The sequence below is a fragment of the Apodemus sylvaticus genome, chromosome 10 (assembly GCF_947179515.1).
Source record: "Apodemus sylvaticus chromosome 10, mApoSyl1.1, whole genome shotgun sequence".
NCBI lineage: Eukaryota > Metazoa > Chordata > Mammalia > Rodentia > Muridae > Apodemus > Apodemus sylvaticus.
The window spans coordinates 94,615,394-94,641,217 of NC_067481.1; the positions used below are offsets into that span (position 1 = coordinate 94,615,394).

General features: G+C 46.3%; 1 protein-coding gene across 8 annotated transcripts in view; it reads right to left on the minus strand.

Annotated features, from left to right (window-relative positions):
• Positions 1-25,002, minus strand: part of Nprl3 (NPR3 like, GATOR1 complex subunit) — a 41,351-nt gene extending 16,349 nt beyond the window's left edge. Inside the window, exons 1-7 of one of the 8 annotated variants that reach the window (XM_052197682.1) lie at positions 24,667-24,995; positions 18,585-18,654; positions 15,198-15,236; positions 11,557-11,686; positions 9,804-9,878; positions 7,058-7,211; positions 5,128-5,209 (exon numbers count right to left, since the gene is read on the minus strand). In XM_052197682.1, coding sequence (XP_052053642.1) covers positions 5,128-5,209; positions 7,058-7,211; positions 9,804-9,878; positions 11,557-11,686; positions 15,198-15,236; positions 18,585-18,654; positions 24,667-24,784 — 668 coding nt within the window. In that variant the 5' untranslated portion in view covers positions 24,785-24,995. Of the gene's footprint in view, positions 1-5,127; positions 5,210-7,057; positions 7,212-7,578; positions 7,941-9,803; positions 9,879-11,537; positions 11,687-12,065; positions 12,188-15,197; positions 15,237-18,584; positions 18,655-22,297; positions 22,392-24,666 lie in introns of those variants that run through there. The other 7 variants (XM_052197684.1, XM_052197685.1, XM_052197683.1 and 4 more) reach the window with 7 other exon arrangements.
• Between the last annotated feature and the right edge of the window lie 822 nt (positions 25,003-25,824).

Genomic DNA, 25,824 nt, shown 5'->3' on the forward strand with positions numbered 1-25,824 from the left:
GGAGTCTGACACACACTAGTGCAGGAACTCTGTGTGTATTTAACGGAGTCTCACACACACTAGTGCAGGAACTCTGTGTGTATTTAATGGAGTCTGACACACACTAGTGCAGGAACTCTGTGTGTATTTAACGGAGTCTCACACACACTAGTGCAGGAACTCTGTGTGTATTTAATGGAGTCTCACACACACTAGTGCAGGAACTCTGTGTGTATTTAACGGAGTCTCACACACACTAGTGCAGGAACTCTGTGTGTATTTAATGGAGTCTGACACACACTAGTGCAGGAACTCTGTGTGTATTTAATGGAGTCTCACACACACTAGTGCAGGAATTCTGTATGTATTTAATGGAGTCTGACACACACTAGTGCAGGAACTCTGTGTGTATTTAACAGAGTCTCACACACACTAGTGCAGGAACTCTGTGTGTATTTAACAGAGTCTCACACACACTAGTGCAGGAACTCTGTGTATATTTAACGGAGTCTCACACACACTAGTGCAGGAACTCTGTGTGTATTTAATAGAGACTGTCACACACACTAGTGCAGGAACTCTGTGTGTATTTAATAGAGACTGTCACACACACTAGTGCAGGAACTCTGTGTGTATTTAATAGAGACTGTCACACACACTAGTGCAGGAACTCTGTGTGTATTTAACAGAGTCTCACACACACTAGTGCAGGAACTCTGTGTGTATTTAACAGAGTCTCACACACACTAGTGCAGGAACTCTGTGTGTATTTAACGGAGTCTCACACACACTAGTGCAGGAACTCTGTGTGTATTTAATAGAGACTGTCACACACACTAGTGCAGGAACTCTGTGTGTATTTAATAGAGACTGTCACACACACTAGTGCAGGAACTCTGTGTGTATTTAATAGAGACTGTCACACACACTAGTGCAGGAACTCTGTGTGTATTTAACAGAGTCTCACACACACTAGTGCAGGAACTCTGTGTGTATTTAACAGAGTCTCACACACACTAGTGCAGGAACTCTGTGTGTATTTAACGGAGTCTCACACACACTAGTGCAGGAACTCTGTGTGTATTTAATGGAGTCTCACACACTAGTGCAGGAACTCTGTGTGTATTTAACGGAGTCTGACACACACTAGTGCAGGTACTCTGTGTGTATTTAACGGAGTCTCACACACACTAGTGCAGGAACTCTGTGTGTATTTAACGGAGTCTCACACACACTAGTGCAGGAACTCTGTGTGTATTTAACGGAGTCTCACACACACTAGTGCAGGAACTCTGTGTGTATTTAACGGAGTCTCACACACACTAGTGCAGGAACTCTGTGTGTATTTAACGGAGTCTCACACACACTAGTGCAGGAACTCTGTGTGTATTTAACAGAGTCTCACACACACTAGTGCAGGAACTCTGTGTGTATTTAATGGAGTCTGACACACACTAGTGCAGGAACTCTGTGTGTATTTAACGGAGTCTGACACACACTAGTGCAGGAACTCTGTGTGTATTTAACGGAGTCTCACACACACTAGTGCAGGAACTCTGTGTGTATTTAACGGAGTCTGACACACACTAGTGCAGGAACTCTGTGTGTATTTAACGGAGTCTCACACACACTAGTGCAGGAACTCTGTGTGTATTTAACGGAGTCTCACACACACTAGTGCAGGAACTCTGTGTGTATTTAACGGAGTCTCACACACACTAGTGCAGGAACTCTGTGTGTATTTAACGGAGTCTGACACACACTAGTGCAGGAACTCTGTGTGTATTTAACGGAGTCTCACACACACTAGTGCAGGAATTCTGTATGTATTTAATGGAGTCTGACACACACTAGTGCAGGAACTCTGTGTGTATTTAACAGAGTCTTACACACACTAGTGCAGGAACTCTGTGTGTATTTAACGGAGTCTCACACACACTAGTGCAGGAACTCTGTGTGTATTTAACGGAGTCTCACACACACTAGTGCAGGAACTCTGTGTGTATTTAACGGAGTCTCACACACACTAGTGCAGGAACTCTGTGTGTATTTAACGGAGTCTCACACACACTAGTGCAGGAACTCTGTGTGTATTTAACAGAGACTGTCACACACACTAGTGCAGGAACTCTGTGTGTATTTAATGGAGTCTCACACACACTAGTGCAGGAACTCTGTGTGTATTTAATGGAGTCTGACACACACTAGTGCAGGAACTCTGTGTGTATTTAATGGAGTCTCACACACACTAGTGCAGGAATTCTGTATGTATTTAATGGAGTCTGACACACACTAGTGCAGGAACTCTGTGTGTATTTAACGGAGTCTCACACACACTAGTGCAGGAACTCTGTGTGTATTTAATGGAGTCTCACACACTAGTGCAGGAACTCTGTGTGTATTTAACGGAGTCTGACACACACTAGTGCAGGAACTCTGTGTGTATTTAATGGAGTCTCACACACACTAGTGCAGGAACTCTGTGTGTATTTAATAGAGACTGTCACACACACTAGTGCAGGAACTCTGTGTGTATTTAACGGAGTCTCACACACACTAGTGCAGGAACTCTGTGTGTATTTAATGGAGTCTCACACACTAGTGCAGGTACTCTGTGTGTATTTAACGGAGTCTCACACACACTAGTGCAGGAACTCTGTGTGTATTTAATAGAGACTGTCACACACACTAGTGCAGGAACTCTATGTGTATTTAACGGAGTCTCACACACACTAGTGCAGGAACTCTGTGTGTATTTAATAGAGACTGTCACACACACTAGTGCAGGAACTCTGTGTGTATTTAACGGAGTCTCACACACACTAGTGCAGGAACTCTGTGTGTATTTAACAGAGTCTCACACACACTAGTGCAGGAACTCTGTGTGTATTTAACGGAGTCTCACACACACTAGTGCAGGAACTCTGTGTGTATTTAACAGAGTCTCACACACACTAGTGCAGGAACTCTGTGTGTATTTAATGGAGTCTGACACACACTAGTGCAGGAACTCTGTGTGTATTTAACGGAGTCTGACACACACTAGTGCAGGAACTCTGTGTGTATTTAACGGAGTCTCACACACACTAGTGCAGGAACTCTGTGTGTATTTAACGGAGTCTGACACACACTAGTGCAGGAACTCTGTGTGTATTTAACGGAGTCTCACACACACTAGTGCAGGAACTCTGTGTGTATTTAATGGAGTCTCACACACACTAGTGCAGGAACTCTGTGTGTATTTAACGGAGTCTCACACACACTAGTGCAGGAACTCTGTGTGTATTTAATGGAGTCTGACACACACTAGTGCAGGAACTCTGTGTGTATTTAATGGAGTCTCACACACACTAGTGCAGGAATTCTGTATGTATTTAATGGAGTCTGACACACACTAGTGCAGGAACTCTGTGTGTATTTAACAGAGTCTTACACACACTAGTGCAGGAACTCTGTGTGTATTTAACGGAGTCTCACACACACTAGTGCAGGAACTCTGTGTGTATTTAACGGAGTCTCACACACACTAGTGCAGGAACTCTGTGTGTATTTAACGGAGTCTCACACACACTAGTGCAGGAACTCTGTGTGTATTTAACGGAGTCTCACACACACTAGTGCAGGAACTCTGTGTGTATTTAACAGAGACTGTCACACACACTAGTGCAGGAACTCTGTGTGTATTTAATGGAGTCTCACACACACTAGTGCAGGAACTCTGTGTGTATTTAATGGAGTCTGACACACACTAGTGCAGGAACTCTGTGTGTATTTAATGGAGTCTCACACACACTAGTGCAGGAATTCTGTATGTATTTAATGGAGTCTGACACACACTAGTGCAGGAACTCTGTGTGTATTTAACGGAGTCTCACACACACTAGTGCAGGAACTCTGTGTGTATTTAATGGAGTCTCACACACTAGTGCAGGAACTCTGTGTGTATTTAACGGAGTCTGACACACACTAGTGCAGGAACTCTGTGTGTATTTAATGGAGTCTCACACACACTAGTGCAGGAACTCTGTGTGTATTTAATAGAGACTGTCACACACACTAGTGCAGGAACTCTGTGTGTATTTAACAGAGTCTCACACACACTAGTGCAGGAACTCTGTGTGTATTTAATGGAGTCTCACACACTAGTGCAGGTACTCTGTGTGTATTTAACGGAGTCTCACACACACTAGTGCAGGAACTCTGTGTGTATTTAATAGAGACTGTCACACACACTAGTGCAGGAACTCTATGTGTATTTAACGGAGTCTCACACACACTAGTGCAGGAACTCTGTGTGTATTTAATAGAGACTGTCACACACACTAGTGCAGGAACTCTGTGTGTATTTAACGGAGTCTCACACACACTAGTGCAGGAACTCTGTGTGTATTTAATGGAGTCTCACACACACTAGTGCAGGAACTCTGTGTGTATTTAACGGAGTCTGACACACACTAGTGCAGGTACTCTGTGTGTATTTAACGGAGTCTCACACACTAGTGCAGGAACTCTGTGTGTATTTAACGGAGTCTCACACACACTAGTGCAGGAACTCTGTGTGTATTTAATGGAGTCTCACACACACTAGTGCAGGAACTCTGTGTGTATTTAATAGAGTATTCAGCCAACAGCATAATCAAATCCACGTGAGGTTTCCACTGTTCTCCCAATACTTGCTGACCTCAGACAGTCGGTACCTCACACTCCAGCTCTCCCAGAGCACAGAGTCTGCCCACTGACTTGGATTTCCTTGAGTGAGAAGGGGCAACAGTGACCCCCACTCAGGGAAGGTGGTAAAGAACTTGGCACTAGGTTTAGCTCAATAAAGTGTTTGATGGTTCAAAAGCACTTTCAGGCTTCCATGACAGTTGTGGGCAGAGCTTCTGGGGTAAGGAGTCTGGTGGTAACTGTCTCTGCTGTGCACATCACTCATCGAAGAGGCTGCCATTAGAAACATGAACACCAAAGAGAGTTTCCTGAAAAGTGGCCACACGGGTGTCCCACCCCTAACCTCCCTGTCCCTACCTCAGCAGGGTTCCAGCACACACAGCCTAAGGCAGCATTGTCTGTGGGAGGCTTTCCCGCTGGAGGCTTGAGGAAGCTGGCCCAGGAAGAGGAGGGCCAACAAGCATGGTGTAGGGGTCTTACCTGTCATAAGCTTCTTTGAGGTCCCTAGCCAGCTTGCACTTGGGTAGGATGTGGTGGAATGGGGACTGAGGACCTTCATTTGCTACAAGAATAACAACAGTTAAGGGTTTACAACTTCCAAAGCAAGAAAACATGCACAGGCCAGAACAGGAACAATCTTTAGAACAAATTCAACATTAATAAGTAATGTTAAACCAATGTTAAATTAACATCAAAAAACTTATCATGATCATCATCATCAATCACTGATTCCCTGTAAAATAAAAGACTCAGGCTGATCTGAGAAACTATTTGCATATGAAATGTATATGAAAATGATTTGTATTTAAACGTGTCAACCTTGCAGTCACAGGAGCAGGCCATCACGCCATCACCTCCCATAGGAGGTGCACATCTCTTGGCTCAGCAGGCCACACCCTGTGGCAGTGACTGGGTTCCTCACACCACCCACTCCTCTCCCACACAGTACAATCATGAGATGCATCTTTAGGACTGAAATATCTTTTAATCGTCATGAATCTCTAGCAAAAATATATATAATTAAGATGAATACACGTTTTTTAATATTTAATTTTTAACAGATTTTTATTGTTGTTTCTGGTCTGTGTCATTCTTTTTGAGACAGGGTCTCCCTGTGTAGCTTTGACTGGCCTAGAACTCATTCTGTACGTAGACCAGGCTGGCCTCAAAACTCAGAGATCCCCACCTGCCTCTTTTTCTCAAATCCTGAGATTAAAGGCAAGTACTACCATGCTCAGATCTAAATCTTGAAAGAAAATTTCTGGGTTGTTTTCCATCATATTTATAACTACTAAAATAGAAATATGAGTGCTGTTTGTTTGTTTGTTAGTGCTCCTCTTTATCCTGGGTCCTAGGGTTAGAATCCAGAGCCTCGCATATACTAGGCAACCACTCTACAATGATTCCCAGGCCCATCATATAAGTGGTTTTGTTTTGGAGACACAGTCTCTATATATTCATGGCTGTCCTGGGACCCAGAGACCCACTGGCCTTTGCCTTCTAGTATAAAGGTGCACGCCACCATGCCCACCTAATTTTCAAAGAAAAACAAGTAAATTTTCACTGAAAATATATTAGAATCACATAAGACTTTGTTAGTTTGAAATAATTTGGTCTAACCTGTTCCTCATTCTTTCTTCTGCAGCTGATAAGCCTAGGAGAAGGGAACTGAGGTTGTCCCAGTTTCTGTCCAGTGGGCACAGTGAAGGTTACACAGTGTCTACCAGCACAGATTATTTTTTGAATGGTTAGGGGACACTTAGGTTCTTCAATTTCTATGTTCCAAGTATAGAAACCACCCAATTTACCAGCTGAATGTTCTCAATGGCCCCTCCCTTAGTTTCCTATCCCAGGACAAACGCCAGGCAGAGGTGTCTGTCCTAATAAAAGGTGATCACATAACAATGTGTGAGGTCCTTCCTAGAAGATCAATTCAGACCCATCCACCGAGCAAAGCAGATTCACACACGAACCCCAAAAGAGCCTTTTTGTGCTGGTCATGACCAGCTCAATGTGAAGCTCTTGTAACTTCTCTGGCCAGTCTCTGCTTACCAACTATTGTAAGGACTCCCTCTACAGTGTCCAGCTCACCAAATCCAAAGCTTTGGTTAGCTTCTGACAGTTGTGTTGTGGTGTGGGAAAGGCCCTTGGAGATGGAGATTCTCTGTACTGTCAGCACACCCCAATTCCACAAAGAGAACTGGCATGTGATCAAACTTGCAACCAACCAGGCAGCAAGCCTGCCCTTCGCTGCACAGAAGAGCTCTTTAATAGTGTCCCTGGGACTAGAGAGCCAACTTAGAGCATTATCTGAAGCTGCCTCAGAACAAAGCAGAATGACCAGTTGGTCCTCTAGAGACACTCCACAGAGGCGTCAGTCATCCAGAGCAGACCTGCTGCACTCACTCACCGTCAGCCATGGCGGACACCTCATCCTGAAGTGCTAGGATCAGCTTGGCTTCCCGCGTGAGGTACTGGCAGCGGCGCTCCTCATGCTGCAGGACGGTAGCAATGCGCCGAGACAAGTTATGTAGACAGTTTATCACTGACGGGTCAGCGTTGGCCTGTACAACAAAGGCCGAGCACTCAGAAGATGCACACAGAGACGCATCTAGAAGGCTCGAATACAAGGGCACAGCAAAAGCATAGGCCATGAAAAATGCCCTCTCCATTCCTTTCCACTGGGTTTGTCCTCACAGCAGTTGCCATCCAGAGTTCCCTATGCTCGCTTGCCTATAGCCTACCTCGCTTGCCTATAGCCTACCTCTATACATGCCAGCTGACTGACTGCCTCACCTTCTGGTCTAGGGAACAACTGTCTAGAGGTCGCAGACATGACGCTATGGGCGTCCTCAATGGGGAACACACATTCCCACTATACTGGGACTGTAGGGAAAGCAAGGGACAGCTAAAGGCGCTGATCCCACCCACCTAGTATGTGATCTTGGGTCACAGGTCACCATCTGAGGAAAGAAAACCGACTGAGCAGAGGAAACTAGTCACACACACACAGCACTCAGAACAAGGTTTTGACCTGAGCAAAACCTTGGCAGTCTCTGTGATCACTGTTCTGCATTGACCACACATGAACATGTCTGGCCTATCGTACTAGAAATTCATTCACAACAGGCCACACTGTCCCAGGACAAACAATATAAACATGTTATGCTATTTGCTAAATGTCTGTCAGGGATGAAGTATTCCTAGTTAACCTGTTAATTAGATTAACATTAGGCTCCCGGCCCATGTCCCTCAAGTGTCCACTGCATAGCCATACTGACTAGGTCAAAATAGCACAGAGAAGGTGCTCAGGACAGGAGTGTCCCTCACCCATCTGGAACCTATCAGTGACCATAGTCAACCAGCAGGTGCACACACCCAGGCCAAGGGTGGAGCAGGCCACTGTGCGGTCTATGGAGATGTTTGAATGAGCAGATAACTTAGCCAAGCATGACTCGGAGTTTCTAGAGGCCACCAGGACTGCTGAGTAATACCTGGGGTACAGGGTCAGATGGGAAGGGACAAATGGCACCACTGATTAGGACCTCCGATGCTGTTTTCCCATCCTGTTTATTTGCCAAGTGACCCTGTGCCTATTACCTTAAAGTCAAAATCCTACCCAGACAACACCTTGCATACCTGGAGTTGGGAAGACTTCCTGCATTCTCAATAAGCCTCATATTTACAAACAGAAGTAAAACCTTGCAACCCACAGGTATCTGCCCTGATTCCTCTGCTGACAGCATCCCCTGGTCATGTCCCAAAGGGCTCATTTCTAGTATATGCAATAGCCTAAAACAAAAGACACATTTACGAGAGTCTACGGAAAAACGCTCCACTAGAAAAGCAGGGAGAGGAGAGTCTTGGGCACAGACTTTTCCTCTAATGGGTGAAGTCACAGTGGGTCACTCTCTGCTAGAGGTGCCACTAGCTGAGGTACAAAAGCATCTCTACAGCAGCTGCTGGGGACCAACTGTTTGAGTGTCCCCTTTGTGTGAGGTGGTTCTCACCCCCATGCCTAAGGCTCAGTGATATTCACTGAAGGGATGTCTGGAATGTCTTGTTAGCACAGGCTAACTGAGGAAGCTGTCTACAGCACCCGAGGCTATGAATGGACACGCCGAGAAAGCTGTCTCCTAGAATGTGCCAGACTTTAATGGGAGTGCTAACAGAAAGTACACTTACAGCTAGGTGTACCATCACTTGGGAGGCAGTGGTAGAAGGGTCAAGCTCAGGTCTACATATGAAGATTGAGGCCAGCCTGGCCTATGTGACACCATCTCAAACAAAGTGAGCATTCACAGCACAGAGTAAAAAGCAACACCCAAGTTAATATATCACCATCCATGGGACTTTCTGTCCCCCAAAAGCTTGTATCCAGATAGAACTACACCCTCATAGTAACTTCCATTACTATGGAAGTTCCAAAGCAACACCCAAGTTAATATATCACCATCCATGGGACTTTCTGTCCCCCAAAAGCTTGTATCCAGATAGAACTACACCCTCATAGTAACTTCCATTACTATGGAAGTTCCGACCTCAGTTCCCCAAGTGCTGGGATTATAGAAATGTTACACCCGGTCAAGCTGAGTGTTCATCTGTCTGTCTGTGAGATAGGATCTCACTCTGTGGCACAGGCTGGCCTCAAATTTGTGGCAATTCTCCAGCTTCTGCCTCTGAAGTGCTGGGATAACACTTTAAAATGAGAAACATTCAGGGCTACGGATGCAGCTTAGTAATAGAGTTCTTGCCCAGCATGTATGAGACCCTGGGTTCTATAACTATCACTGTTTTGGTTTTTCCTCTCCTCTCCTTTTAAAATTTTATTTATTTTATGTACGTGAGTATACAATCAACCTCAGACACACCAGAAGAGAGCATACGATCCCATTACAGATGGTTGTAAGCCATCAAATGGTTGCTGGGAACTGAACTCAGGACCTCTGGAAGAGCAGTCAGTGCTCTTATCTGGTGAGCCATCTCTCTAACCTATCTACCACTGTTAATAAAGTAAATACTGTTATGGAGGAGGAAATGGGGGAGAGAAGCAATGAGCTACACCTCCACTGCCACGCCCACAGCCTGAACTCCCTGGACACTGGCTCTCCTCCTCACATCCTCCTTTCGGACCTAACCACTTATACAACACTCACCCTCAGTGCAAATACCACATTAAAAAGAATCATGGTCGGTGCTTCCCGCTTTGGCGATGGATCTGTTTTGGAGACCTGTAAGAGAGCATAATTCTAATAAATCAAAAGACACCGCATCTTATCTGTCTCTTTGTGACAGGGTATCACTGGGAGCTGCTGGGTGACCTAGGACTTAGTATAAGTCCAAGCTGATCTTGAACTCACGGTGATCCTACCTCAGGCTCCCAATACTGGAACCAGAGGAGCGAGACCCCACAGCTATCAGAGAACCATGACTTACTTTCTTTCTTTCTTTCTTTCTTTCTTTCTTTCTTTCTTTTTTTTTTTTTTTTTTTTTTTTTGGTTTTTCAAAACAGGGTTTCTCTGTGTAGCCCTGGCTGTCCTGAACTCACTTTGTAGACCAGGCTGGCGTCGAACTCAGAAATCCGCCTGCCTCTGCCTCCCAAGTGCTGGGATTAAAGGCATGCGCCACCACCGCCCAGCTGAACCACGACTTTCTACAGAAAGCCATGGTGCTTTTGCTCAGAGAGGAGTCAGTCACCACACAAACAGCTGACTCACATGTGTGCAACGAGTAGAATGGCTTGTGCTCCGAGTTCAGAGACTGAAGAAGTTGATGACGCCCTAAGTGACCGGACAGAACGCAGTGCCCATGGGTGGAGAGCCCAGGACCATGCCCCGCTACCATGGCAAGGACTCAGGATATTCAGAAACAGGAGAGTGCCCAGCAGCCCTGATACAAAGGGGCAGCCAGTCTTGCTACAGAACCAAGTCCATACCTCTCTCCAGTTGTAGCCTCCATGCAGTCTCAGTAACAAATGCCAAAGCATGCAAACGTACCACTCGGAGAGGCATCCTTCAAGCCTAATTGCAAGGGTTGTCTATAGATGGACTTAGAACCCTGGGTCCCAACTCTCCCTACAACACCCAGGAAATGTACTCATCCCTGCCCGTCATTGCACTTCTACAGGAAATGACTGTCAACCCCCTCCTCTCACTCATAGAACAGAGTCCTGTAGGGAAGGAGGGTACTATCAAAGGTGAGATACTGCCAATGGCCTCCGTCCGAAGTTTCTCATATGGATAAAGCTTGCAAGTCACAGCACAGCTCTTTGTACAATCTCTAAATGGTATGGAACGTTTCTGCATCTAAGGGATGCTGTTATGGAGCCTGGCTGTATGCAAAGGGCTGACCGGCTCTAGTGTACAAGCTCCTTTGGGTACATTGTTAACACTCCTCAGGACCCAAATACTCATCCATCAGAGAACATATATAGAAAGGTTAGCACAATTATACGTGTTAAAATATGTTGGTTATTAAAACAGCATTTAAGAGGAAGCACACACCATTGTTTAAAAGTTGAAAACAATTATCAGGTAACTCACTGTTGCCTTCCCTATATAAGAGGAATAGCAGAGATCCAGACTGCAGTCAGCAAAGGGTGACAGAGAACTGGGGATGCAACTCAGGGGCCAACAACTGCATAGCAATGGAGGACTACGGGTTCTGTCCATCACAGAATGAAAAGATAAGTCACTTGCAGGGACTAAAGCACCAGGGGCAAGTACCCCGTCGTTCTCTGCTGGACCCCCAGGTCCTAGGAAGGCTCACAGCTCACGGCAAGTGGCTGAGCAGATCTGCTGCCCAATCACATTCACCAGCATCAACATCAGCACACTTCTGACCCTTAGAGCCAGTAAAGGCCGGGCTCACGCACCCTAGAAAATTCCTACCTGCTGAGGAGAGCCGTACCTGCCCCGGAGCATGCTGCAGCAGTGTTGGGTGCCCAACAAACCGTACATTATCAATCTTCAGTTCAAATTTTTGGCCGCACATTTCAGATTTGGTTGCTAAAATTGTTGCCAGAATAACATCCGAGAACCTTAAAATTGTAAAAGGTAGGATGGAAACGCATTAACGGAAATCACAGCACCGTGCCCAGGTACCCACAAGGGGGGAGTGGCTCAGGAAATGACAGTTCTGTGGAGCTACTTTGTCCCCAGAAGGTGGCATTCCTATCAGTGACTGTCTTGCAGCAATCCCCAGGTTAGGGTGTGAGATCACCAGAGTTACAGGTAGAAGGCAGGGGAAGCACAGGCTGAAGGCGCATGCTGTCATTTCTGGCATGCTGTATGAAATCAGAAGACAAACAGCTGTGGTTCGCATTTAAAAGGAAGGTCAGCTGGGGCTGGCACTGCCCTCAGGAGCCATTCAGAGGCTCACAGGCCTCTCCTTACTGCACTGCGGTTTGGGAACTGTACCTCTCAACATCCATGACCCCAGTCCTCCACAACAGGGCCACAAAAAGGACCATGGAGCAGAGCTCCAGGATGCATGCAGTATGCTAAGTATATCCCTTTCAGCAGAGCTCTTCCCTTATCCTGAACATTTAAACTTCCCAGTTCTTACTGAGGGAATTTTGTACAAGGCATGCAGACACACTATTACAGGATGCACACATGTGTTACATGGGATGCACAGAAACGTGTCATGGAGAAGTGGGAACGGCTGGGGTGTGGGAGCACACCCTTTCCAACAGCCATCTGTACATCTGTCTCCCTACTGGCAAACCTAGTCCTCCCTGTCTGGGGACCTGGATAAGTGAGTTGTCTGCAAGGAGGGAGCACTAGGGCCTCGTGTTGCCTCTTATCTCAGAGACCAGGAACTGAGGGCCTCCACTGTGGACATACAGGCACTGTTCTGATCTGACCCTAAAGGGAGAGAGCACCTATGCTTGCCTATCTACTATAGAAAGCTTCTAATATCTAGGGAGGGTGGTCTGGGGGAGACAGCTCCAGCACTATCAGGATCATAGTCTGTCCTGGGCAGGGAGACCCTTACAGTCCTGAAAGAGACTATGTGGGGCCTTAGTCTTGTTTCTTCTGGAGACATTCTCAGTGGGGGAAGGGAGACAGACTGACATCGTAACTCCTCCACTGCATGATGACAAAGGACGGTCAGCTTCAAATGGCTGCTGTGGCTCAACTCCAAAGCAGCGAATGGCACTGGGACAGAGAGTGTCTATGCGGGCAGGCACTCATTCCAGGCCACCGTACACAAAGCGGGGCTGTAGGACAGTGACCTGGAGGCGGCTGGAACAGAAGCCCGGCTATGGTTGTGGTCAGCATGCAGGGCAAGCAGCTGTGCAACTCTCCCACTTGTACGCATGCCCGTGAGAACGCTCCAGCTGCCATGGCCTGCAGGGCTTGTGCTGGTTTTCTGTAAAATTAGCAGGATCCCTGGGCTGCCCCAAAGCTTCCAGGCCCCCAAATAAACCAGATGCAGAGAGTTGGTCACAAGGGGCTTCCTTACCCTCTGTAATGCGGGTTTAGTCAAACCTTCGAGAACTAGTCTTATCACTAAAATTCTGGAACCTGTAGGATACCCAGACAAAACCTTAGTGCCCCCTTCCCTGGGACATTAGAACATGGACAACTCAACATCTTACACAAGTGCAATCTGTAGATTTTCTTCAAAAGAACCTACGTAGCTTTCTGCCCGTCCTACCGGTCTGAAAGACACACTGATGTGGAATGAGGTTCAGGACACTAAACCCTACCCCACACGTGGGCTCTGATCCAGCCAGCATTTTACATCCTGTCTACAGAAGGAGCATCCCACACTGTATCATCCCACAAGTTACGAAAGTAGCAGGTGGGAGAAGGAACTTAACCAGTGCAGATCATTCTTCCTTGACAGTCAAAGATCTCCACTAAATACTCCCTCTGCCGTGAAGAGCTATAGACATGCCTTAAATACCAAAACTCAATATGCCCTTGAAGGAACAAAATAAAAACTTTCCTCTCTAAGAGGCCTGACCCACAGATGGGTCTGTACTGCTGCAGTTAGGCCACGATGCCTTCGTGGCTATCCTAGAGCCCCTGGGTAGCTTGGCATGTTGTTAAAAGGAGCAGATCTGAGTGCATGCCACTCTTAATGCTATACATTTATGATGAAAGATGCTTGCTCACAGGCTTCACACAGTGTTTGATGATGTAATGTGCACAAAGACAAACTACCCTGAGACCAGGGGAGGGGAATAACTTACATGTAGCAAATTATAAGGGACAAGGTTTACTGCTCCCAAAATTTACAAAAATCCTTTGAAAGCCTGGTAAGTGTAAAATAAGACAATAAAAGACCTGCTACGACAACTAAACATTTCTAACTTGAACATCTAAGAAAAACATATTTAGGAAGATACATCAGCCCAGTTGAAAAGCAGGTCAGGATTTTTTTTTCCTTGTTTTAATTTCTTATTTTGAAAGAATAGTTTTCCTAGTTAGAGAATTCAATGACTCTATTTTTCTTTTTTTTTTTCGAGACAGGGTTTCTCTGTGTAGCCCTGGCTGTCCTGGAACTCACTCTGTAGACCAGGCTGGCTTTGAACTCAGAAATCCTCCTGCCTCTGCCTCCCAAATGCTGGGATTAAAGGCGTGCGCCACCACAGCCCAGCAATGACTCTATTTTTAATAAAACATTCTGGAGTGGGGTTACCCAGGAACAGAGAGGAGAAGGACAGGAAAGGAGCTCAACTCTACACCCTCAACCTGCCCCTCTTTAAAATGCGTGTGACTATTTTTACCTGTGTGTATGTATGTGCACCAGGTATATATCTGAGGCCCATGGAAGAGGGCCTTGAAGAAGGCACCGGATTCCCCCAGAACTAAAGTTAAAGTAGTTGTGAGCTGCCATGTGGGCACCAGGAATTGAACCCAGGTTCAACAGCAGAATATGTGTTCTTAACCTCTCTCCAGCCTCTCAACCTGCCTGTTGATGGAAACTCACATACACTGTATGTATAGCCGTGGTCCACACAGGTAGACCTCCTAGGGGACAAGTCAATGCAGCTTACAAATGCTCCATATCACCTTCTTGGGGACATTTTTGCCACTACTTGGTTCCTTCTAATCTTGGGTATCTACCTAAACACTCAAATACTTAAATGCTGTTAACACAGTCTGTCAGTCTGTCTGTCTCCCTCCCTCCGCCTCTCTCTCTCTCTCAAAACTAAAGACAAGCAGCAGTGATCATGAGCTCCCACTGTGCAGCAGGTCAGGAGATGAGAAACCCGCACGTGGGCCCAGTGTCATGGGACTACTAGTTCCCATCTGGGGAGGAGGTTTGCACAGCATACCCGGTCCAGAAATCTCTCTGGTGCCAGCCAACCATGCTTTAGGTTCTCAGAGGATATGAAATAGCTAAATAATCCTGGGTGGGAAAAGGACAGAGGCTGTGGGGAAATCTGAGAGGCAGGGAGGAGTCCAAGCTAGAGCCTATGCACCTCGTTAGTCATTCTTCAACATTGAGAGAAATTAGGCAATAAGCACAATTACAAGAAGAAAAGGCAGCCGGAATCAAGACAGAAAAGGGTGGAGAGATCTTGGTCTTACCCTGCAACCAATTGCTCATCGGTTGGAGGACATGGCTTGCTGAAATGGGAACAGGACCATCAAGACCAAACAAAACACTCTTTCTTTAAAACCACGTAAAGTTACAAGGTTGTTTTCTAAAAACAGTATTAAAATCTAGCAGAAGCAGCACTATATAAAGTATTAGCTGAATGATATGACTTACCAGGTGAGAAAAAAGATATACATACCCCAGATGAACACTTACCAGGGGACTTTTTTCTCACTAAAGCTCAAATTCTCACACATAAGTATAGGCCAGGAGAGAATGAGAGTCACTGTTCAGAATCCAGGACATCGGAAGAGCAGACCCTAGTATCTGATCTTCCCAAGAGTAGGTTTCTTACTTGTGTGAGAACAAATATGATGCCCACACAGAAACTATGAACTATGGTGCCACGAATGTCATGCCGCCCCAGATCTGGAAAAGGCGTTGACCACCTGCACTCGCCTCCTGAGCGTCTACCCCGACTGCTAAGGAGGTCACAGTGGAAGCAGACACTCGTCAGAACTCTGGGGCTTCTGCACTGCCTGATTTAGACTTTCCTGCTCTATGTTCCTGTGAAGAAGCAACCATGACAGCTGCCTAAGGGCCCTGCGACCTTGAAGGCCACTGTGGCTCCCCAGCTTGCTCTCACCAAGGAACACATGGCCAAAGACCCATGAGAGAGACAGTCTGAAGGTGCCCTTCCCTAGCGGCTCCTCACTTACAGTCATCACATTGTAGCTCAGAGGGGGAGAGGCTAACAGACTTCCCTCAGCATCCTGGCAGCTCGGTCACAATGGGCTGTCCAGCAGACAGGACTTGTTACGGGATGGATACATTACAAGAGCGCATACATAATCTGGTAGCCACTGAGCAGCTGAAGTGAGGGAGGACTAAGGAGCTGGATTCTTTTCTAATTTTAGAGATGTTTATTTGTTGACTCGTTGGTTTTGTTTACTTTGTTTTGTTTTGCTTTTCTGAAACAGGGACTCTCATATCCCAAGTTAACCACAAATCTACTGTGTAGCCAAGGATGGCCTTGATCTTCTGATTCACGTGAGTTCTGAGATTACAGAAATTCACCACCATGCTTAGTTTATGAAGGGCTGGGAATCCAGGTATTTCTGTGTAAATCACCACACTGGCCAGTGTCTACAATGCTGACTAAATAGCACAGTTCTGGTCCTTAATTACAAAAGGCAGACAACCCCACTCAGCTGACAAGCAGGAAAATCCTGTGTGACCCAGGAAGGAGGCACCTTTGGGATAGAGTGGGTTCTGCTGCACACTGCCCTGCTTCAGAAGAAGCTCTGAACTGGGGAGTTATGCGGGGACTGGCAGAGAAGAGAGGCCCAAGAATTAATCTACATCTTGTAATCATGTGGGACAGAGGTTGGCAGATGATAATAAAGTTAAAATTACCAAATGAAGCAATTCTCAAGTTCAACTGAAGAACTTAAGACAAAGGCACTCTCATCCCAAGGTTCTCTGGTTTTATTGTGCTCAATACTGAAATGGAATCCCTAGAAAACATCTTTGTAGGACTCTACAAAACTCAATTGCAGGAATTTGATGCTGTGGTCAGACCTAGAAATGAAAGATTGTTCAAAGCCAAACATGGTAACCTTTGAGGCCAGCACTCAGAAGGCAGAGGCAGGTGGATCTCAGTGAGTTCAAGGCCAGCCTGGTCTAAAGAGAGTTCCAAAGCAGCCAGGGCTATACAGAGAAACCCTGTCTTGAAAAACAGGAGAAAAAAAGAAAAAAAAAGAGCCTATTCAAAGGCCCTGCTCCAGTGAGTCTTAGAGGAGGTAAATGTGAGGGCAGCTGCTCCACAGTGACCTGTGACACAGACAGAAAACAAGGCACACCTGCTCAGTGGACCGCAGCAAAGGGCTGGTTTGGTTTTGTTGTTTTGAGACGTCTCTTGTAGCCCAGGATGGCCTCAAAACTGGCTAAGAGCTGAGGTTAGCCTTAAATTCTTAGTCATCCCTATATCCACCTTCCAAGTACTATTATTACAGCAGGCACCACCACAAGCAGCTGGGGCAAAAGCTTTCTATGTGCCTGTGACAGATGTGCTTCAAGCCACCATCCTTAAAGGAAAAACGACATCAAGACTCTCCTCTAAAAGGACCAGCATTTTTTTTTTTTTTTGATTTTTGGATTTGGTTTTTTTGAGACAGGGTTTCTCTGTATAGCCCTGGCTGTCCTGGAATTCACTCTGTAGACCAGGCTGACCTCGAACTCAGAAATCCGCCTGCCTCTGCCTCCCAAGTGCTGGGATTACAGGAGTCCGCCCGGCTGACCATCAATTTTCTACCCCCAGCACCCTGACATACCACCCTCCCCCTCACTTCTACCATGTTCACAGGAGAGGATAAAAGCACACTTCAGGGGCTGCGGATGTGACGCATGGATCGACACAGTTGTCCTCCTGGGGATCAAACCCCGGTACCATATAAAAGTGGACATATGACACAGGCCTGTCATCCCAGCACCTGAGATGAAACAAAACAAAACAAACAAACAAACAAACAAGCAAATCCCCAAATACTTTGGCACTATAAATCAGCGTGGTGGACATGGTGCCTTTTCAGAGCTCTGACACAGCACTGACTCACTACACAGCAAAGGCCCAGTGTGGCGTCTCAGCGGCCTCTCCTGGGGGAGAGGTCCTACCCTTTTTTTAATGGTCTTTTGCAACAGGGTTTCTCTGTATAGCCCTGGCTGGTTTGGAACTTACTCTGTAGCCCAGGCTGGCCCTGAACTCACAGGGATCTGCCTGCCTCTGCCTCCCAAATGTGGGAATGAAGTCGTACACCACCACCACCTGGCTGGAAACCTATCCTTTACTCCCACAGGCCGTATCTGTGTTTCAGGGGATCCAGGCAAATAAATCCCAATCTTCTCTCCTTGACCTAGGCCTATGCTGCCTCTTCTAACCTTTCAAATGAACATAAGAAGGCAGAAGTGCTGCTTATGAATGTAGACCTTGACAGTCCTCCCAGACACAGAGAGGCGTGAACACAGGAAGGAGCGGCCCAGCTCCCACTGCGCCCAGGCTGCACTGCACCTGAGCACTGCATCTCACTACTGGGCATGTGCTAAGGAAGCAGGTCTGAGCAGCAAAGGAGCTGTCATCTGCTAGGATTCTCTCATCGGAGAGCAATGTGCCACATGACGTGCCCCATCCATCCTCGACTCCTCTATCCACAGTGAGATCTGAGTCAGTCAGGGCCTAGCAGTGCACTTCCTAAGAGCACTCACTGTATGGAAAGGGTGCTAGATTTCACTGAGGGATAAACACCTGGGTCAGCAGGAGGGTGGAGCTCTGCCCAGGCCTAGAAAGAGAACCAGCTTCTTGCCTCTTGTTGAGCCCTTACCTGGAGTCACCATCCTGGTCATCAACGTGTTCGCCCGTGTTGTTGACAGCATATCTGCTACGCGGTTTATCTACGTGAGATGGAAAAAGAATGGCTAAGAATGCTCCGCATACAGGATCGTGGAGCTGCTAAACCCCACAGCTCCCACTGTCCACACCATTATTATTCAGCTACGAAGAGGAACAAACATTCATATATCTTGAAACATCCGTATATCACTTATCTACAGAACTTAACTTCAGGGGACCAAAGTTTTGGAAATATGTAGTTGTGATGCTTCACAATGGAAAGAATGCAGTTAATACCACTGAGTCACACACTTCAAATGGTTCAGCTGACAAATTTCACGTTGTATCTATAATACCATAATGAACATGCTCAGGGTCAGGGACCCATGTAGCTCAGTGTCAGTGCTTAGCATGTATGAGACCAACCAGGTTCTATCTGAAGCACAGGGGAAAATTATAGCCCGGTTCCTAAGAAGTTACTACAAAGTGCTATTCTTTTGGGGAGGGGTTGAGACCAGGATTTCACTATATAGCTAGGGCCAGTCCCACCCTATATAGCTGAGGCTAGACTTGAACTCCTAATCTATCCTAATCTATCTCCTAAATGCTGGAGATTACAGTATTGGGATTACAAATGTGGCTGCCATGCTCAGCTATGATTGTTAATTTTCTTACAAAAAAATTACATATCTCCCGTACATATACATAATTATAGATACGGGAGATATACACATAAACACCCTTAGTATGTAATGGTAATGAGCTAAGAGAAAATAAATTTTAAATGTACATACTATAGTCTTCATACACAAAGCAAGTCTTTACTAAAACATTATGGTTTAAAAAAAAAAAAAACACAAGTCAGACATGGGGGCACACGCCTTTAATCCCAGGGCTCAGGAGGCAGAGGCAGGCGGATCTCTGAGTTTGAGGCCAGCCTGGTCTACAGAGTGAGTTCCAGGACAGCCAGGGCTATACAGAGAAACCCTGTCTTGAAATAAAAAAAAAAATGGAAAACCAGGTGATGAGGTGGCATATGCCTATAATCTCAGCACTTAGGAAGCAGGGGCAGAAGGACTACTGCAAGTTCAAGGCCACCCTGGATCTAAATGGCATGTTCTAGGACAGCCAGATGACACAGAGGACCCTATCTCAAAAAAACAAAAACCAGGGGCTAAGAAGATGGCTCTGTGGGCAAAGTGCTACAGTGCAAGTATGAAAACCTGAGTTTGGATTCCCCAGTATCCACAAAACACACCAGCCGTAGTAGAATGTGCTTATAGCCCTAGCAATGGGGGTTGCAAACAGGTGAATGGCAGAGCCTCCAGCCTAGCCAAAACATTAATCACTAAGTTCAGTGTGAGCCTGTTTTAAAAAAATAAACAATGGGGGCTGGAGAGAGGTTCAGCAGCTCTCTTCCAGAGAGCCTGAATTCAATTCCCAGCAACAACACAGAGCCTCACAATCATCTGTAATGGGATCTGATGCCCTCTTATGATGTGTCTGAAAACAGCTACAATGTACTCATATAAATAAAATAAATCTTAAAAAAAAAAGCAACAAAGTGATTGGGAAAGGCATCCAAATGTCAACTTCTGGCCTACACACATGCACACACACATTGTGTGTATATGTGTATATACACACACAAACATATACATGTATATGTATAGATATATAAATTAAAATAAGCAGGCATAGTTCAGTGTGCCTTTAATCTCAGTTTTCAGGAGGCAGAGGCAGACAGATCTATGTGAGTTTGAGGCTAGTCTGATCTACACAGTGAGTTCTAGGCCAGCCAGAACAGCATAATAAGACATTGTCTCAAAAACAAACAAAAAACCTAAAATTAAGGGTTTGTAGACATGGCTCAGCTATTAAGAACACTGGCTGCTCTTCAAGAGGACCTGGATTCAATTCCCAGCTCGGCTGCATGGTGGCTCACAACAACTGTAACTCCAGGTCCAGATGATCTGATGAACTCCTCTTGCCCCCATGAACACTGCACACTAGTGGTGCACAGGCACAAATGCAAGCAAAACACCATAAACATAAAGTAAAAATACATTTTAAAAAGAAAACCAAATAGGTAGAAAGACCTCTAAAAGGAATATAAAATAACTGTCCAGGGAAAAACTCAAAATACTAGCAAGGGAGAAAAGGATGATACGGTAGCTAGGACGCCATTCAGTACTGTTGCACACACAAGGCCTTGGGCTCCATGCTCACCACTGGGGAAAATGTACTACCTTCTTGAATGGGAACATTCAGTAGGAAGATTTATTTTCTCCATTAATCAGAACATTTCGAGAAGCTACAGCAGCTCTCTTTAGGCTTAAAGGCAGAAGCAAGACGTGAAAGAAATGTTTACAAAGTGTCTTCTGCCACCTCTGGAGTTAACCTGTGGCAAATATGCCTACCCAGCACAAGAGAAAGTCTAACCAGAGTAACAAGACTGGTTACCAAATTCAGGGCAGGGCAGGGCAAACAAGCACCTAAGAATGGTGTCTACAGGCAGTGGTACACGTGCCTTTATCCCAGCACCTAGAAGGCAGAAGGTGGCACATTTCGGTGAATTTGAGGCTAGCCTGATGTACACAGTATTTCTAGGCCAACCAGGAGGAAGTCCCTGTCTCAAGAAAATGAAAAACAAAAATTATCTATTGCAGATTCTGGAATGGATTTTTCAAAAGAATCACACCTGAACCCAAGAGGGCAGCTAAATTCACCTTGAGAATTTCAATAGTCATACAATACATATTCTGGTTTTAAAAACTATGAAGAAAGCTACCGCTACCTCCATCCATCTACAACAAAAATCCAAGTTTGAGGGTAGAGCCTAACACAGTTGATATTAAGTTTCCAGTGAAAAATAATCAAAATTTCTCAGAACAACATTGAAGGGGAGAAAAGGCAGAAAGTGGTGAATTCTGCTGCAGTAAGGATAACACAAAATGGTGTGAGGCTTGTATATAAAGAAGCCACTAACAGAAAGGGGGGGGCTAGGAGCATAGCTGAGGGGCACAGGACTTGCTCAGTCTGGGCGGAGCCGTAGGTCTAATCCCCAGGACCACACAAAACACATTATGGTAGAGGCCTGCAATCCTAGCACTCCGGAGGGAAAAGCTGGACGTTATCCTTGGCTACATGAGACTTTGTATCAAAGAATCAAATTTAAAAACTAAACACTGGGGGCTGGAGAGATGGCTCAGGGGTTAAGAGCACTGACTGCTCTTTCAAAGGTCCTGAGTTCAAATCCCAGCAACCACATGGTGGCTCACAACCATCCTTAATGAGATCTGACTCCCTCTTCTGGAGTGTCTGAAGAGAGCTACAGTGTACTTACATATAAGTAAATAAATATTTAAAAAAAAAAAACTAAACAATGGAATGTAGTTTAGGTAAAGGTTATGTGAACTACTCAGTAAGATGATATAGCCATAGAGAAAACTGAATTATGTTGGCTTTTGAGGATCAACATCCAAGGATATCCAACAACCATATGGCCACAGCCTGGCCTGTCACACAACTCTAGAGGCTAGTGCACACCTAACTCTTGGAAAGTACACAGACTCTACTAGCTCTTAGCGGCCTGAACCTTACATCAAAATAATTAAGTTGTAAAGCCGAGAGAGAGAGAGAGAGAGAGAGAGAGAGAGAGAGAGAGAGAGGCAGGCAGGCAGGCAGGCAGGCAGGCGTGCACACCTTTAATCCCAGTACTGAGGAGGCAGAGGAAGAGGAGAATCTTTGTGAGTTCTAGACCAGTGTGGTCTAACGCAGGCAGCCAGGGATACATCCTGGGACCCTGGCTTAGACAAATATGCTAATTTAAAAACAAGACAGTAAATGTTCTAAAGAAAAACGTAAGAGTTGTCTCTTGTTAATAATAATCTTGGAAAAGGCAGGGCCTGGGGTGCCCACTTGTAATCCTACCACGCATGAGCGAGAAGGCAGGTGCCGCCAGGTCAAGGTTAGTCTAGTCTACACAGTAAATCCCAAGCCACCCTGGAACACAGAGTTAAACCGTGACTCAGAACAACAGGGTAACATCATCATCTCCCAGAGCAGAAGGCCTTACAGATAAGAAAACTCAGAAACCACAAGGGACTAGACTGAAAACATGACAGCATTAAAATCAAATTCTGGCAAAAACTACACAGAAAAAGCAAACTGGCTACCTACTGTGACCAAAAAAAAAAAAAATCTTTTTTTTTTTTTTGTTTTGTTTTGTTTTTTCAGACAGGATCTTACCGTGTGGCTCTGACTAATCTGGAAGTCACTATGTAAACCAGGCTGGCCTGAGACTCAGAGATATGTGCCTGACTCTGCCTCCAGAGTGCTGGGATTAAAGACATACACCACTCCTGGTCCAAAAGTCTTACTTTTAAACTTAAGTATAAATAATTCTTTCAAGTCTATAAGGAAAAAAAACAATTCAAGAAAAAGTCAGGCACAGGATACGAATCCTCTGAAAGGAGAATCCAAACGGCTCTGGAAAGAGAAAAACATGCTTGTTCCCAATAACACCTTGCACAGTAAAACTATCAGATACAAGCTTCTTGTCAATAGTCTAATAGAAACTAAAAATTAATCTGTTTAAAACATCATCATTAGCCCTCAGACTCAACCACATGACTCAAGACTGGTTTGTTCCTACAAATACTCTACAAAAGAATAATTTCCAGAAAGGACTGTGCAGTTTGTGTGGGTTTTGTTTTAGTTGGTGGTAGTGTTGGGGAATGGGTAAACGGCCTACAAGCGCTGGTAGAGGCCAGAGCAGTGTGAAGTGTCCTCCTTTATAGCCTTACTGCCTCTACACAGGGTCTCTCACTGAGTCAGAAGCTTACCCTTCAGGCTAGGCTGGCTGGCTTTCAGATCAGCCCCCCTCTCTCAGTCAGTGATGGCATTACACACACCACAGTCAAGGCAGGTTTTTTACATAAGTGCTGGGAATTCCTCAGTGAGGGTCTCATGCTGGCAGAGCAAGTGCCAAACCAGCTGCTGCGAAGTCCAAAAAGACTAAAAAAAAAAAAAAAAAAAAAAAAAAAACTGTCCTTAACAGGGGGCTAGATGAATAAATAAATCATCTCATGGAATTCACTGCAGCCATTAAAAAGAACAAGGTGGCTGGCAGTAGTAGCACATGCCTTTAGTCCCAGTACTCAGGGAGGCTGAGGTGGGCGATCTGGGTAGCCCAGCTTGGTCTACAGAGCGAACTTCAGGACAGTTGAGGCTACACTGAGAAACCCTATTTCAAAATAATAATAATAATAAATAATAGTAATAATAAAAGAAAGAAAGGAAGGAAAATGAGCAGTGTATTTCCCTGTGTACTTGGGATATATGTGCTTACGCTTGTGCATAAACAGGTTTGGAAAATAGTGACGACAGCTGCTCCTTAGGGGGGGTAAAGGAGGGAGCCCTGAGAGCGTGTTTGCAACTTAAAACCCTTTGAAATCATATTAGCAAACTTTAAGAGCAATGTTCACCCACAGAGGAAGGCTGTGCATTGGTCTCACGCAGCAGCCTACAACCACTAGACAGGAGTCATGTGTCAATAACTCGAAGAACCTTCAAGGCAGACGCTACAACATAAAAAATGGGCGAGCGTCCCGCGATTCTTTGAGGGGCTGGGGGTAGGGGGGTGACGCTGTATTTTATTTTTTGGTGGGTACACTTTCGGAGTTTATGTACAGGAGGGATGGTTATCAAGATGGTGACCAGCTACCCCCACAGCGGGCATGGACCAGAGTTCAAGGACCTTATAGTCACTTCTGTTTCCTAAAATAGCTTATAAATTCGTGTCTGTGCGTGTAAAATCTGGTGTCTTTCTGGGTTTGTCTGGAGAAAAGGCTGGCCTTGGGCTCATGGCAATGCCCCGGCCTCCGCGTCCGGAGCGCTGGGATCCCAGATGTGCACCACTCCTGGAGATGCAATTCTTAACGCGTTTTTAGTTTCACGGGCCGGAGATCCGGAGTCGTGCCGCGGCCCCTCTCCGCCTCCGCCGCCGCCGCCTCCTCCTCCGCACTGTGCACCGCGCGTGGCGGGGCGGGTGGCCGCCAGGCGCCACTTACTTGTCTGGGACGCGGGGTGCTCCTGGCTCCTCTGGAAGGGGTACCTGAAGAGCAGCTTATTGCCCCTGCTGCCCGAGCTCACGAGGATCACGCTGATGGGGCTGGTGTTGTCCCCCATCCTGCGGGAGCCCGGGCGTGCTCCCGAGGGGAACTCGCGTGGGGAGCGCCAACGCAGCGCGTAGGAGCCGAACGCAGGCGCCGGGCCCACGGGGACACAGAGGAAGCCGGCGGCCGGGCCACGGAGCTCACGCTCTCGCGAGACTTCGCCGAGCGGCGCTCCACAACCCCCGGCGCATGCTCGAACAGCCGGCTGCGCAGGCGCCGCGTTGGCTGCGCTCTGGTGCCTCGCTAAGGGAGCCTGTGTGCAGTTTAAAGTCATACACTTGATTGGATCAGAGCATATAAACTTAAAAATATGGGAAAGGCAGAGGCGGTGGTCAGGATCGTACAAGTCTGTGCATGACGTAACAATAACGTGTCCAACCTTTTTTGTTTGTTTGTTTGTTTTTGGACTTGGTTTTTTCGAGACAGGGTTTCTCTGTATAGCCCTGGCTGTCCTGGAACTCACTCTGTAGACCAGGCTGGCGTCGAACTCAGAAATCTGCCTGCCTCTGCCTCCCAGAGTGCTGGGATTGCAGGCGTGCGCCACCACCACCACCCGCCCCGCTCAAACTTTACAAAGAGAGGCAAATAGTCGTATTTCATTTCCCCCCCAACTATTACTCGATGAGAAGGTACCGTTTGAGTATTTGCCAGTGTCTGAGAACTGCACTTGTGTTTGCCCTTTGATGGTTTGGATGTGTGGTGTGAAAGGGATGGTACCCTCTGACTCGTTTTGCAAGCCTTTATCCCAGTCACGTGTGATCTGAGTGCTGTGTGATGTTATTGAGGTCTCCCTTGTTTCCCAGCCAGGGGTCCCTAGAGTAGAAATTAGGGTCAGAAGTAGGACGGGGATGTGAGGCTGGGCGGGAAGCAGACAGGGATATGGAACCAGGTGCCTGGGATGGGTTGTGGGACCTTCCCACGGAAACAGTGGGAGTGCATAGGGGCCGGTCGGTCGCTTGAGCCAGAAAGGACTGGGGGGCTTCCTCTCACTCCCTGGGTCTTTCTGCTACTTCATTAGCCAGAGCCTTGGACTCCAGTGCTCCTCTCTAGGAT